At 46.5% G+C, this 13,146-nt stretch overlaps 1 protein-coding gene across 2 annotated transcripts in view; it reads left to right on the forward strand.

Annotated features, from left to right (window-relative positions):
* The window catches only part of WHRN (whirlin), a 45,281-nt gene that overhangs the window by 28,852 nt on the left and 3,283 nt on the right, over nucleotides 1–13,146 (forward strand). Inside the window, exons 6-11 of one of the 2 annotated variants that reach the window (XM_088146955.1) lie at nucleotides 2,671–2,883; nucleotides 3,398–3,604; nucleotides 6,111–6,143; nucleotides 8,875–8,940; nucleotides 9,567–10,122; nucleotides 11,384–11,565. In XM_088146955.1, the coding sequence (XP_088003081.1) occupies nucleotides 2,671–2,883; nucleotides 3,398–3,604; nucleotides 6,111–6,143; nucleotides 8,875–8,940; nucleotides 9,567–10,122; nucleotides 11,384–11,565 (1,257 nt within the window). Of the gene's footprint in view, nucleotides 1–2,670; nucleotides 2,884–3,397; nucleotides 3,605–6,110; nucleotides 6,144–8,874; nucleotides 8,941–9,566; nucleotides 10,123–11,356; nucleotides 11,566–13,146 lie in introns of both variants that reach the window. The other variant, XM_088146956.1, reaches the window with a different exon arrangement.

Below are 13,146 nucleotides of genomic sequence, written 5' to 3' on the forward strand. Positions count from 1 at the left end.
CCAGCAGCCAACCATCACTGTTGTTTCCTAAAGATGCCAGGGTAAGGCATGTGGGGTTTAGAGGCATTCTCTGAAACACAAATAATGCCAGAAGCTGGCACGAAGCTGGGATTGAGTGGGTTCCTGGTGGAAACTGAAGGAGATATCCATCGGCATCTTGGTACCCATGGAATTGCCATTTCTTTAAAAGCCTGTCCTGGAGGGATTTAGGATGAAGTTAAACCTTCTGCATGTAAAGCAGGTGCTATAGCGCTGAGCTACAGAACATTCCTAAAGCAGTATTAGAAGCTGCTCTCGGCTGAAGCTATCTAGCCAGTAATATGAACAGTAACCGGGAGCCGCTGTCCATGTTCACAGGCAGGGGTTTCCCAACCCTGGAGATGTTAGGAACCAGATTTGGAATTCTGGCTTGCAAAGGAAGCCTCTGCACCACTGAGCTATTGTTATTTATCTGGAACGCGGGATTTGGATTCTCACGCTTCAGAGGAACAATATGAAGAGAGGAAGCAGCCTTCTGTTGAGCCGTGTCTTTCATTCATCTAGCCTAATAAAGTCTACTTTGGTTGGCATGGCAGCATGTTATTTATTGGCAGGAATTTCCCCCCCAGTCTTATCTGGAGATGAAATACTTTGAGCCTGAGATCTGCTGGAGGGAAAAGGAAGGATTCACCTCTAAGCTGTGGTCCCTTCAGGTCCGCAGATCACAAGGCATCCCTTAACTGCCTTTTTGATTCTCATTCTTCATGCCTCAACTAGACCCAGGTTGCAGTCTATCCCACAGCCCATCTCCTTTCCAGCATTAGCTTCAAGCGGAACAAATTTGAGAAGGGTTTTGCTGCTTTTGTTATATGCATAAAAATGCTGAACCCCGAGCTAAGAGGCTCCATGGGCCTCTTTCTCCTTTAGGCATAGTGATAAATAAGCTTATTGCAAAGTTGATTTGTGTTTCTGCTTCCTTTCCAGCAGGACTGCTGGGGTGGATAGAAGAAGCTTGTTGCCACAGTCGCTCATCAATTTGTCCTCCCCTCTTTGCTTCCTTGGAAGCTCTCACTTCCGCATCCTCTTGGGCTGACCCAACCTTCAGAAGCACCGTTGTGCCTCTGGGGCTGCACGTATCTAGTTCTAGGGGTGGGGAGCAGCATCCCACTTCTGCGCATCTTTTTAAAATGGAAACCTGCCGCTAAACTGCCCAGGTGGCTTTTACTGATAAAGATATTTATGAGGGTCTTTCCGTGGTGCTCCCTTGCAGCTTGCTGGGCGAAGGTGGCCATTGACAGATCCAGCAGGCTGTTCTTTTTGTCTTACGTTCTTAAAACAAATCAGCGGCCATCAGAGCCGTCCAGAGCCCTGTTAGAAGCCAAGGTTCCTTCTAAAGCCCACAGGAGACTTGTGCATTATCGCTCCAGTTCACTGATTATTCTGCAGGCTGAGAAGCTGCACACAGACAAGCTCCAACCTCTGCAGAGCAATCAGCTTGATTTTTAAGTAAGGGATGCCTTCCAATCAATGCTCTGAGCACAACGGGCTGTTCTCAGTGGGCTTCCGCTTATTCCGTTCTTATGTGGATCAGGGTCATCAACGCCCACCACCCCTTCCTTTCTAAATCCAGGTTTCTCCATGCTTGAGAAAATACTAGAAAGAAAGAATGGCAAGATTTCAAGGTTAAGCTGAATGTGTTCCATCAGCATTTATAAGCCTCAGCAGGCAATGAAGTGGTGGTGGTGGTTTAACCTTTGGAATACAGCAGAAATACAAGGAAGGATAGATAATTAATTGAATAGATATTTGAATAGATATCCAACCCTCAGATGTTTCTGAAATACACTCCCAATGCCCCGGATAGCTTGACCTGGAACAAGAGGCATTGGCCATTCAGCAACATCTGGAAAACCCCTGCATTTCCACTCCATCGCTCCAGCTTGCTGAAACCCACAGTCTGCCCATTTGGAATTTTGATTCCGGCTGCAATCTTAAATCCTGATTCCTGGAGGAATAACTTTTGACCAGCCGTGCATGGAATTGTTCCATTTGGTTTCTGCAGAGGTTGACCGTATTTGGGCCACCCTGTATCCCGTGGAATGGGAAATTGCATTGGTGCCTGTGGGTGCACACACACCCTTAAAGCACAATCATCACAGCTTGAAACTTGAATCTTGTAACACAGAATAGTAAACCTCTTCCTTAGAAGAGTCCATGGCACTTTTGCCTATAGAAGACCTCAAGTGGAGTCCCTAACATCTCTAATTAAAAGGCAACAATTAACAGGAGACCTACCTCTTAAAAAAAAGATTTCTAGCTAACTAGATAAGGACAAGCGTGTTGCACAAGCATTGTTTAAGAACAAGTGCTCCCACGCGTGCAGTAAAACAGCATGCCCATGTTTTAGAATAAGGAAAGATCCTCTGCCTATTGCCTACAGTCGTGTCATTCCTGCGATACATATCGCATTTGGTGAATGCCATTCTCAGAGTATGAGAGCTTATACATTCCTTAAATTTATCATATTTCTCCTCTTATAATTGCATGCTTTATCATCTGTTAGCCAGCCTTCTTCCTCTGTCAGTATGTATTATGAGGACTACTTACACAGAGTGTTCGTTAATTAACGGGCTACGGTTTGTGTAAGCCTAATTAATTCTCCAGAGCTGCTCTCTGTTCCTCTCCTCCTAGCCATCTTTCTACAAAGGCCTCGCAGGATCTCAAGTAACATTGTGTAGCCTGGTGAACCAAAACCGTGTGATGCTGGAGGAACATGCACGCCACCTCCTGAACGAGCCCGAGAGAACCACCATGGCATACTACCTGGATGAATACAAGGAGAACAACATCTCAATTGATTCCCTCATCATGGCTCTCTTTGAACTGCTCAACACCCATGCCAAGGTTAGCTGGGGAAACAAGGATAAGTCATCAGGGTTTAAGGACTTGCAGAACTGGACATCTGCATGACTTCCTGGCCTTTCATTCTTTGTCTTCACATGCCATACTGAGTGCAAGAAAAAGGGTAACTTTGCCTTGCTTTGGTTGGCCTCCACCGACAATCATGTCTGCATGCATGAAGCACACCAGCTTCATGTATGCAGTCGGAGATCTTTGAATGGGCAGGATCCCTGATTGTGTCTACATAGCTGATTGCTATGCATTTAGCATGGGCCTTGCCTTCTTCATGGGTTAAAGGTGCATGGAAGGGCTTCATATGCAAAATTCCATGCCAGCATCCCACCATGTACATTTCCCTATGAAGTTGAAAAAGAAGAATACTCATGGAGGAAGCATGGAACCACCAGAGGAGTGGAGAAACACAAAAGTTTCAGTGATGTAAGTATATACACGTGTACGTGTTACCCTTCCACCAGATTCTGCTTCAACGCTCCATCTTCCCTTCTTGGTTCTGCAGTTCTCCCTCCTGTCAGAGGTCAGAGGGGTGATATCTCCACAAGACCTCGACCATTTTGACAACCTGGTTCTTAAGAGGGAAATAGAATTCATGAAGGCCCGGCAACCCTCGGGGACAGGAACGGACTCGTACTCCACAATGTCCTACAATGATTCTGCCTCGTCTGCTGAAAGCCATTTCACATCTACCACAGTCAGTTCAGCTCGGGTAGGTACTCTTGTCTTTCTCTCTCTTGCTCAGGTCTCGCATTTTGGCACACAAGGTCTAGTAGCACCTTATATGTCGTGGACATCTGCAGAGCAAGGGGAGTAGATATCGAGTCAATGCGGAGTTTCCTTGGGGGAGGGGGCCACTTGTGTGGACAGGTCTATGGGAAAAGTGTCCTCCAACAGTGCCTACAGCCAGCATGCTCTTAGCAGTGTTGAGTGCCTGTCTCAAACCCCTCTGCTCATTTCCCACAACATCCCTGAGCAGCATTTCATGCCAGGTGCACTATGGAAAATTCAGTAGCAACAGGATGCAACGGACTGCAAAATAAATAAATAAAATTGAGCGAATGGGAGCTCAGGTGCTAGGACGGTGCTGAAGAGTTAGTTGAGACAAATTAAATACACAGGAGCCCACGAGCATCCAATTAAAAACACTGTGGGGTTCTTGGTGTTCTCTGAGCTTGGCGGTTGGCCTGTAGATGTTTCATTACCCAACTAGGAAACATCATCGGTGCGAGTAAGTGTGGGGTTTGATGCCTGTTTATATACTGTGCAGTAGCTTTAAGATTTAAAGCTACCGTATATAAACGTTTTAAAAACATTTTTCCTGAGGAAAGGATTGCTAGAGAGTGCACGGGGAAAGGGGAGAAGCAGCAAGGAAAAGATATAATTCATTTTCCCCCAGCCAACCACTTCTTTCCCACATTCCAGGATTTCTCTCCCAGGTACAGGGGGGAAATAATCATTTGAGAATTCCCCTGGGTAAAAGCCAGTAGGAGAAGGAATCATAAGGCAAATCAACTCTTTCCAGAAAATCAAGAAGATACCTGGATTTTCTGCCGGCGTCTTCTGTTACCCCTTTCCCCTCCCTGCCAGCCAGTGCCAAATGAAGTTAGGATAATCGCCTTTTTAAATGTGCAGCCCTGAGGGCCATGAAATCAATTTGCTGGTAATAAAAACACCTTTCATCAAAGCCTCATTAGCAAGCTTGGGAAGAGAAAGGCTGTTTCATGAAGCAAGTTGCTGAATGCGTGAACTCAAAGGAGGCCACTGCGATGAGTTGGGTATTCAGGGCAACTGTGAACGGAGTGAGGGATGCGGTCCTTCTAATGCTAGGAAGATGGCGTGTTGGTCTGAGTGGAGCACTGTGGGATCCAAACAAAGCCTGTTTAGTCCAGCAGCTTTGTTCCCCATCCACAAGCCAGATGTTCTTGGGAAGACTTCAGACAAGACACGAGTGCTAACTTGAGAGTCCACGTTGTCCTTTTATAGGCACGTGCATGGTGTCCTCCAACGTACAGGGTGCAAACAAAGTGCCTCTCATTTAAAGGAGTACAGTCACGATCCTGACAGTGCGATGCCACCAAGGAACATATTATAGGAGGAGACCTGGGTTGGTCTCTAGCAGCAGAAAATCAGGAGAAGTCTGGGAGCACCTTTTCCAGCGAACCAATTTTCCTCAAAGGCATAAGCGTTTTAATGCATCTGGCGACGGGAGTTGCAGCTCGCCAACGTCTGAGGCCTCTTAATAAAATAAATACTTCGAAAGTCTTTCCTAAATAAAAAGACTCGTCCTGGTTTTGGGCTGCCAAGGCAGAGAAGCCCCTTGGAAGATTCTTAAGGGAGCAAAACCAAAGGAAAGTTCGATCCCCATTTGTCCTCCTGCAGCGGCCAGGCAGAAAATTCACCAACAGGAAGGAGCAGAGAGCATTCACTGAGATGTCCTGCTTCTGTTTCCTGTCTCCTGCCATGATACAATTATCTTGCATAAATTGGTCTTCGTCTTATTCCGGAGGCCATTCAAATTAGCAGGCGTCCCGAATCGTAGGGGAGGGAGTCCCTGCCTGTTAATGTTCGATTGTATGAACAAACCCTTCCTTGAATTGCCTTGGATCAGCTGCCTAGCAGTTTTCTGAAGGAACTTTCCTAAAGGTCTCTGATAAAGCGAGAGGAAGGTGAACTTTCTCTTTCTCTCCACTTCTTCCGCAGAGACGTTCTTGGCTTCGGGCTGTTGGATACGTTTCTCCACCTCGCCTTTCTGCCAAACGGTTCCCAGTGTGAAAAAAGCAGGCAAAGGGCAACCGAATCGATAAGCTAAAACAAACTCAAATCCAATCACTCCTCTTTCACGGACGACCAGCCCAGCCAAGTGAAAGACCCTCAAACGGTTTGAAACCTGTGGCCGTTCGCATCAAAGTTGGTTAGTGGCAGGGGAGAAATGAGGGAACGGCTTTCCCTCGGGGATAGCCCAGCCAGCTTGCGATCAAATAAATACAACCCCGTCACATTTCAGTGAACTTCATTTCCCCTGGAAAGACATTCTGAAGGTCAATTCACTTTCATCAGAGGCAGTGAGGACCACAAGGAGAAACAATGCAGGGAAATCACTCTGCCCGGTATTAACTTACATAGCTTTTCATTGCTAGCTTCTAACCTCTTTCTTTCTCTGCACCTTTTTTATTTATTTCATGCTGTTCCCGTGTCTGCTCAACCCACGTTGCCAGGAGAGACTCTTGTGGCTGATTGATTTGATGGAGGTAAGCAATTCCCAAGGGGGATTTTTTTTCCCCCTGTGGTGTGTGTGTGAAAGATACCTGGAGGGTCAGGCTGGGGAATCCAGAAAGAGTATTCACAGGGCCATTGTGGCCCCAAGTGAAATTGAGGTTCACTGTACCAAGTGGAGCTTTGGAGAAGGCTCTAATGCTGGGGAAGGTGGTAGGAAAGAGAAGAAGAGGATGACCAGCACAAGGTGGAGGGACTAAGTTACAGCGGTGATGGGGGCATCATTGGAAGACCTGAAGGATCAGGTTAGGGACAGATCATCCTGGAGAAAATCTATCTATATGGTCGCTAAGAGTCGACAACGGCTTGATGGAGCAAAATCAATCAATACCAAGTGGAAGAAGGTGGTGAATTGGGCTCTTGGGCTCCGATGGTGAGAGCCATAATTTAAAACATCTAGGGAGGCTACCTCTAAATTATGAACTTGGGATTGCTTTCTCCCTGAAATGCCTGCTTTTGTGCATTCTTCTTGGAGCCCATAATTGCCTGGCAAAGTTTGGAGAAATACACTGTTGGAAGGCATTTGGACGCATTCTGTTGGGTCTAATAATCTGAAACTTGAACATTTAATTTAAAAAAAGGGGGGGATTAGGAAGGATTGAACAGACTCCTGCAATTGTTGGCAAAGATTTTCCTGCAGTGTTTTGTTTTCCTGATAGTCCGGATTCTACTCGTGCTATCATTCCTGTTTCACCAAATGAGATTATTTCATCCATCGCAGAGTTTTGCTGCTGATAATGTTTCGTTGCCTGAAAAATCACTTCCGTTTTGCTTCTTGCTGTCCGTGTCTTGCCAAACACAAGCCCTCTGGCCCAGCCTGGCTCTTATCACTCTCCTCTTAGGGATTTCTCAAATCGCCGTCTTGTCTTATTAGCGGGAGGTTAATTGTGTTTTGTACTAATTGAAAACGGCTCAGGCTGATCACAGGGGTTCATTGCCTTCCAAATTGACTTTAAAACAGAGCCAGCCACAATGGGGAAAAGGTGCGAGACCACCTTCTTCTTCTTCTTCTTCTTCTTCTTCTTCTTCTTCTTCTTCTTCTTCTTCTTCTTCTTCTTCTTCTTCTTCTTCTTCTTCTTCTTCTTCTCGTTTCTTCCTGAGGTTTCTCAGGTTTTGTGAAACATGGGAGCGACTGCCCTCTTGTGCATCACGAAGTGGCTTCGGCTAAGCCGGGTGAGGAGATTTGAGTGAGAAGAAAATGACTTTCAAAGGAAAAATATGCGACCGTTTCACGAGCCTTCCCCAGTTTCGGATGCATTAAAATGCCCTTTGTCAGGCGATGGCCCGACTTGGCAGACAAGTCATCTAACCCTAAAACCTAACTTCATTTTTTAACAGTCCCCAAGCGCTTTCTCGCTGTTTTATCAATCTGGTTGCTGATCAAACCATTTGGGTATCGAGTCGAATCCTGACCTGCTTGCTTGTACGTAAGACTGACACCGCAGCAAATTCCTCCAAGTGAATTAGATCATCCGGAAGAGATTGCTTTTCTCAGCAGATCATTTGGCGTTACGCTTCCCCCCTTAGGTCTTCTCCCCAGCCATCAACGCAACACAGAAGTATATCTTCCTGATTGACGGCTGCACCGGTGCAGCTGAATACCCTCTGTTAATGTTTGCTCCTTCTCTCTGGCGTCCACTGATTCTGCCACTTCCTCCTCTGTTCTATTTTGACGTTTGATAATGGCAACTTGGGTTATAATTAAACTTCCAAGGTGGGAGCAAGGAAGGGGGAGAGAAGGATGACCTTGAAATGAAATGATGTAATGCCAAGGAAGAGGAAGCATTTAATTTGTTTATTGACCTATTCATTGAAGAATACCGTGCTGAAATGGGTTCTCTGCTTGTCTACTTTATTCCCAGGGTGCTTGAGAGTTTCTTAGAACATTGTCAAAGATGGAAGAGAGGGCTGCTGATGGTGTTTTAGCTTTCTATGACCTACCCAGTGCAGTTTTTCCTGGCTGCTTAGACTTCCTGATCTGCAAAAGGTCCATAGGAAGAGTATTCTCCTTTCTTCCTTTGAGGTTAAATGGAAGGATGAGAAGACGTGGCAGCTGCAGGCTTACGATAGCAAAATGACACCCAGAACATTCCCATGCACGCTTTGGCCCACTGGTCATTCTATTAAATACAAGAGCTCCACACTCAGCCCAGGAGATACTTCTAAAACGTTCTCCTTCTTTGAAAATCTAGCCATAGGAAAAGTTGATTCAGAAGCTCAAGCGCTAAAACAAACATGCAGAAGACGTTTTCATTACCACACCCATTTCAACCTTGTTCTCCAAGCAGAAAATGTCCCGGAACAGCTGGGAGCAACTTTGCTATGGAAGAGACAAGGAGGCCCTTCCAAGTTCAAACTCTACTGTGACCATTAGAAATATCAGCCAACCAGTTCCCTCTGGAATTTCACAAGCATGGTGCAACAGAGAAGTGCCCACCCTGCCATGTTTGGCCTTAGAAGAGTGATGATATGGACATGTTATTTAACACCATGTCGTTCACTATTTCCAACAGCCTACCGCTGTTGATATCAGCCAGAATACAAGATAGAGTCCCTCTCAAGCTTGGGAGGAAGTCCAACCTTTATTAGGGAGGGGTAGAGCAATCCTGAATGGTTGGGAAGCTGAAGAAGAGCTTTGCACGCTGCAATAATTTGTGGTTGGATCCCATTGTAACATCACATTCCTTGTCTTTCCCTGGTTGCCAGAATTCTTCAGATGGGGGTAGGAGTGGAAGCCAAAGCAGGATCAATGCCTTACCTGACATCTCCCTGGTAAGAGATCACCTCGTGGGGCTCTCCTCTGGATTGCTGCCCCAGCTTTGATAGATCTGGGCATGCTGATGTATGAAATAGTAGCCTTTCTTTATTCACGTATGTGGCTACTGCCAGCCAGCATTCATCCTACCATTTCCTTGTGCTACCTGCACTTGCACGGACATGGAAAATGTGGGGGTGGGTGGGGGGCAGAGAGTAGATGGCCTTGTTGTACCTCCCATTGATATCACCAGAGTCTCTGCAGATCCTGAAAACAGCAGAGGTACTTCCCAAGGAAGCCCATCTTACGATGCTGATGTCTCAGGACTAGTTCTAGCATCCCGCTGAGACATGGATTCTTTAAGCCACAATGACTACATTAATAGTTTGCCACTGAACTGTAGCGATTAATGTGCCTGGAGATTCAATATGTAGTGCAATTATATGAGCTGCGTCCATTTCATGTAGTTAATATTCAACTAAAATCGATGCTTGTTTCTGACAGGGTCCTTCCCACATTTGGAATGTGAACCCCTGATGTACCACTCAGAATTGAAGGATGGCCCTCAGTCTGAAAAAAGATTGCACGCTCCTGATCTTGTAGACATATCTGAATGTTCTTTCGTCCGTTCCTTCCTATCTAGGATGATGTCTCCTCTTTCTACGAAGAACTTCCAGCTTTCAGAGCCTCACCTCCTGCCCCTTCCTCTCAGTCCCTGGCAGTCCCTTCAGACCAGCTGCACAAAAATGTTTTGGGATCTTCTGAATCCTCCCAGTCAGGCCTGTTCTTCATGGCTTCCCAGAGCCCCATGCCATCTTCCAGCCTCTCTGAGAAGGATACCAACAGCCTTGCCTCTTCCATGGAGGACTCGGACTCCACCAGCATCTATGCTTCAGTCTCTCCAGCTACTCGCGCTTCTAGGAAGCCCGTGGATGCCCGTTTGCTGCTGATCAACCAGCACCCAGTTGTACCCTTCCCTCGGATCCAGTCACCCACGCGGCTGAAACACCCCTCCCCTGAGACTGTTGGCACATCCCCAAGCCCCCATTCCCCTTCCCCTCCACCCCTTCCCTCCCATTCAGCTCCCTCCCCTCCTGGTTTAGAAGTTGGGATCGCCCAGCACTTTATCATGGTAGAAGTTCATCGGCCAAATGGCGAACCAGATGTGAATGAGGTCAAGCCACTGCCTCAAGCCAGAGGTGACCACGTCATTTCTTTCTTTCTTTCTCTGCAATCAGTGAAGGGGGAGGGAGCATGGGAAAACAGCTTTTGCTGGCAGGTTTGCAACTGAAACTATATTCGATGAGAAGAGGCGAGAAGAGACGTGAAGTGGTCCATGGGTGTCTTTCTGCTAACAGAACAGGGAATGCAGCTGGTGTATTTCCATTCAAGCATACAAGTATTTATGTGTAGTAGTTCTGCACACATGTATTTACTAGTTGGCCAGGCTACCTTTCTCCTGCCATGAAAATATTATTCATCGCTTATTCAGTGGCTTGCAAAAATGAATATTAAACAGGCCCCAATCAACAAAACGTTTAAAAACAAACAAGCCTGAATTGAACTGAACTAAATTGAACTAAGGTTGACAGCCCGATTCTGACATTGTGTGGGAAAGAAGAGAAGGCAAAAATCAAAATGTGTGCATTTAAGTGCCAGTATAAAGAGAGCAAATCAGACGTCTTGGGGTGGGAAATCTTCCAAGTTCTTTGCTGCCACCTAGATGGCCCTTCACCCATCCCAGCCAGTTCTACCTCTGATGGCTGTGATGATCCTCAAGAATGGAAAACTGAGAAGGCTGACCTGGAAGACCTAAACCTGCCCAACGACTTTTGTTCATCCCCAGCATCTCATCTTTGGTATAATGAGCATGACGTGCCATGCTTTGGAAACTCTTTCTGCAAAGGCAATCCAAACTGCATTGGCCTTTTTAGCAGCTGCATCACACTGCTGGCTCATACTGAGACCTTGTGCTCAGCTGTCCCAGAAACTAAGGTTGACTCTAGGCCCAGGGTAAGAGGAAGTAGAAGCAGCCCCATTGATTTACCTGTGGTTTTCCCGGTGCTGCATTTAAAACTTGGCATGGAGTATACTAGGGACCTGCCCTAGGATCAGCCTTACCAGGTACATCAGATAGGAAACACAACCAGATGAGCTAATTCTACTTTATTGAAAGGCTACATTAACAGATTCTTGCAAGGATGAAAGTACAATTCTCCCCCCATCTCCTTTACACCCCGAGAAATCAGGGAGGGTCTCTTCTGAGCCTCTTGCCCTTCCCATTGTGCAGCTGTGGGCTATGCCGTCTCTTATCTGACCATTCCCTAAGCAGCATCTCTTCGCCCGGTCTCCCTTGGTCATTCCCACATACCATTGCATCTAGTTCTCAGCACCACTCCTTTTCTTTTTCTCCTCTGCTGCTTCCCTAAACAGCTTGTCTCTCCCCGTTTCCCACCCCAGCGTCCACGCTGTCTCAGCTTTCGGATAGCGGGCAGACCCTCAGTGAAGACAGCGGCGTTGATCTTGGAGAAACGGAGTTCAGCACCAAAGAGAAGAGTCAGCGGCTGCAGGGCCCACCACCAAGCCGAAGTCCACAGGAAGTTCCCAGAGTGGGCGGAGTGGTAGAGGCGGGACCCAAGCCGGTGAGGGATCACTTGGGCAGGAGCAGCAAAGGAGGCAGGGTGACCTAGGGGGCTGACTGTGATGGGATGTATCTACAAAAAAGAGGGTGATGTGAGAGATCAAGGCTATCAGGAAGGAAGGGGTGCATTCCAGGAGGGGAAAGGAGACAAGAGACAACACAGTCCAGAGCAGGAGTGTGGGAAGAGGAAGAGGTTCAGGGTAGCCACTCCCTAGAATCTCCCAGGATATATCCACTAGCTGCAGTAGTATAGATTGAGTCTGGCAAGATTGCTGTCAGACCCAGCCCAACAACAATGGTGAAACAGTCCAGTTGAGTAAAGTTCCTTTATTTGCTTACACCTTATAGACAGAATCTTGCCAGATTCAATCTATACTACTGCAACTAGTGGATATACCCCAGGAGATTCTAGGGAGAGGCCACCCTGAACCTCTTCCTCTTCCCACGCTCCTGCTCCGGACTGAGTTGTCTCTTGCCTCCTTTCCCCTCCTGGAATGCACCCCCTCCTTCCTGATAGCCTTGATCTCTCACATCACCCTCCTCTTCATAGATACATTCCATCACACTGACCCAGTTCCTTGCCCCCTCCCACCCCTCGATTTTATTTTCTCAAAAAAATAATCGTGCCTTCAAATCCAGCGCAACCCCAGGTGATGATTATGTGCACTTTTCTCTGCAACAATAGGAAAGTGATTGGCCGTGATTTCCTGCTGATCTCTCATCCATATGGTAATCAGAGCTGACCCTGCTTAGCCTCCCGGTCTTCTCAGCTAGGTGTAGCTATCTATTGAAGCATTTTTAAAAATAGGATTGAATTCGCAAAACCACATCCAAATAGCCAGCCAGCGTGCTGTGAAGTCAAGCATCAACTCTGAGGACCAGTTCCCAAGAACGCCTCTGGGTTCCATGGTTGTATGTATGAATGTATGAGAGTGTGTGTGTTCAAGTCAGTCTTGACTCCTGGCAACTGCCTGTAGAAGTCCCTGCAGTTTTCTTGGCAAGATTTTTGGAAGTGTTTTGCCCCTGGCTGCTGCTTCCTAGGTCTGAGAGAGTGGCCCAAGGACACTCAGTTGGCTTCCTTTATTTTATTTATTTATTTATTAAATTTGTATGCCACCCATTTCCCCCAGTGGGTGACTCTGGGTGGCTCTTCATGCCTAAGGCAGGACTAGAACTCATGACCTCTGGGTTTCTAGCCTGGTGCCTTAACCACTACACCAAACTGGCTCTTAGACAAGGAGAAGGGGTAAAAAAAATCAATAATGAAAGATTGATTGATTGATTGATTTTATTTATTCAATTTATATAGCCGCCCATCTCAGACCAGTGACTCTGGGCGGCTAACAATAATAAAAACACTTAAAATAATATAGAAAATTAAATATAAATATAAATACAGCCAAGAGATCTTTAAAAAAAATCAGTATTACCACTCCCAATGAAACGGGGCCAGGCCCGGGCATAAAGCCAGGTCTTCAAGGCCTTCCAAAAAGCCAGAAGGGTCGGAGCCATCCTAATCTCAGATGTTCTTATGATTTATATAAAATGTCACTATCCTATCAAGTATAGATTTTAATTAATC

Source organism: Python bivittatus, unplaced genomic scaffold (genome assembly GCF_059951505.1).
Source record: "Python bivittatus isolate LINGU-HERP-01145 unplaced genomic scaffold, Pbiv_v1 ctg000160_np1212, whole genome shotgun sequence".
In the NCBI taxonomy this organism is placed as follows: Eukaryota; Metazoa; Chordata; class Lepidosauria; order Squamata; family Pythonidae; genus Python; species Python bivittatus.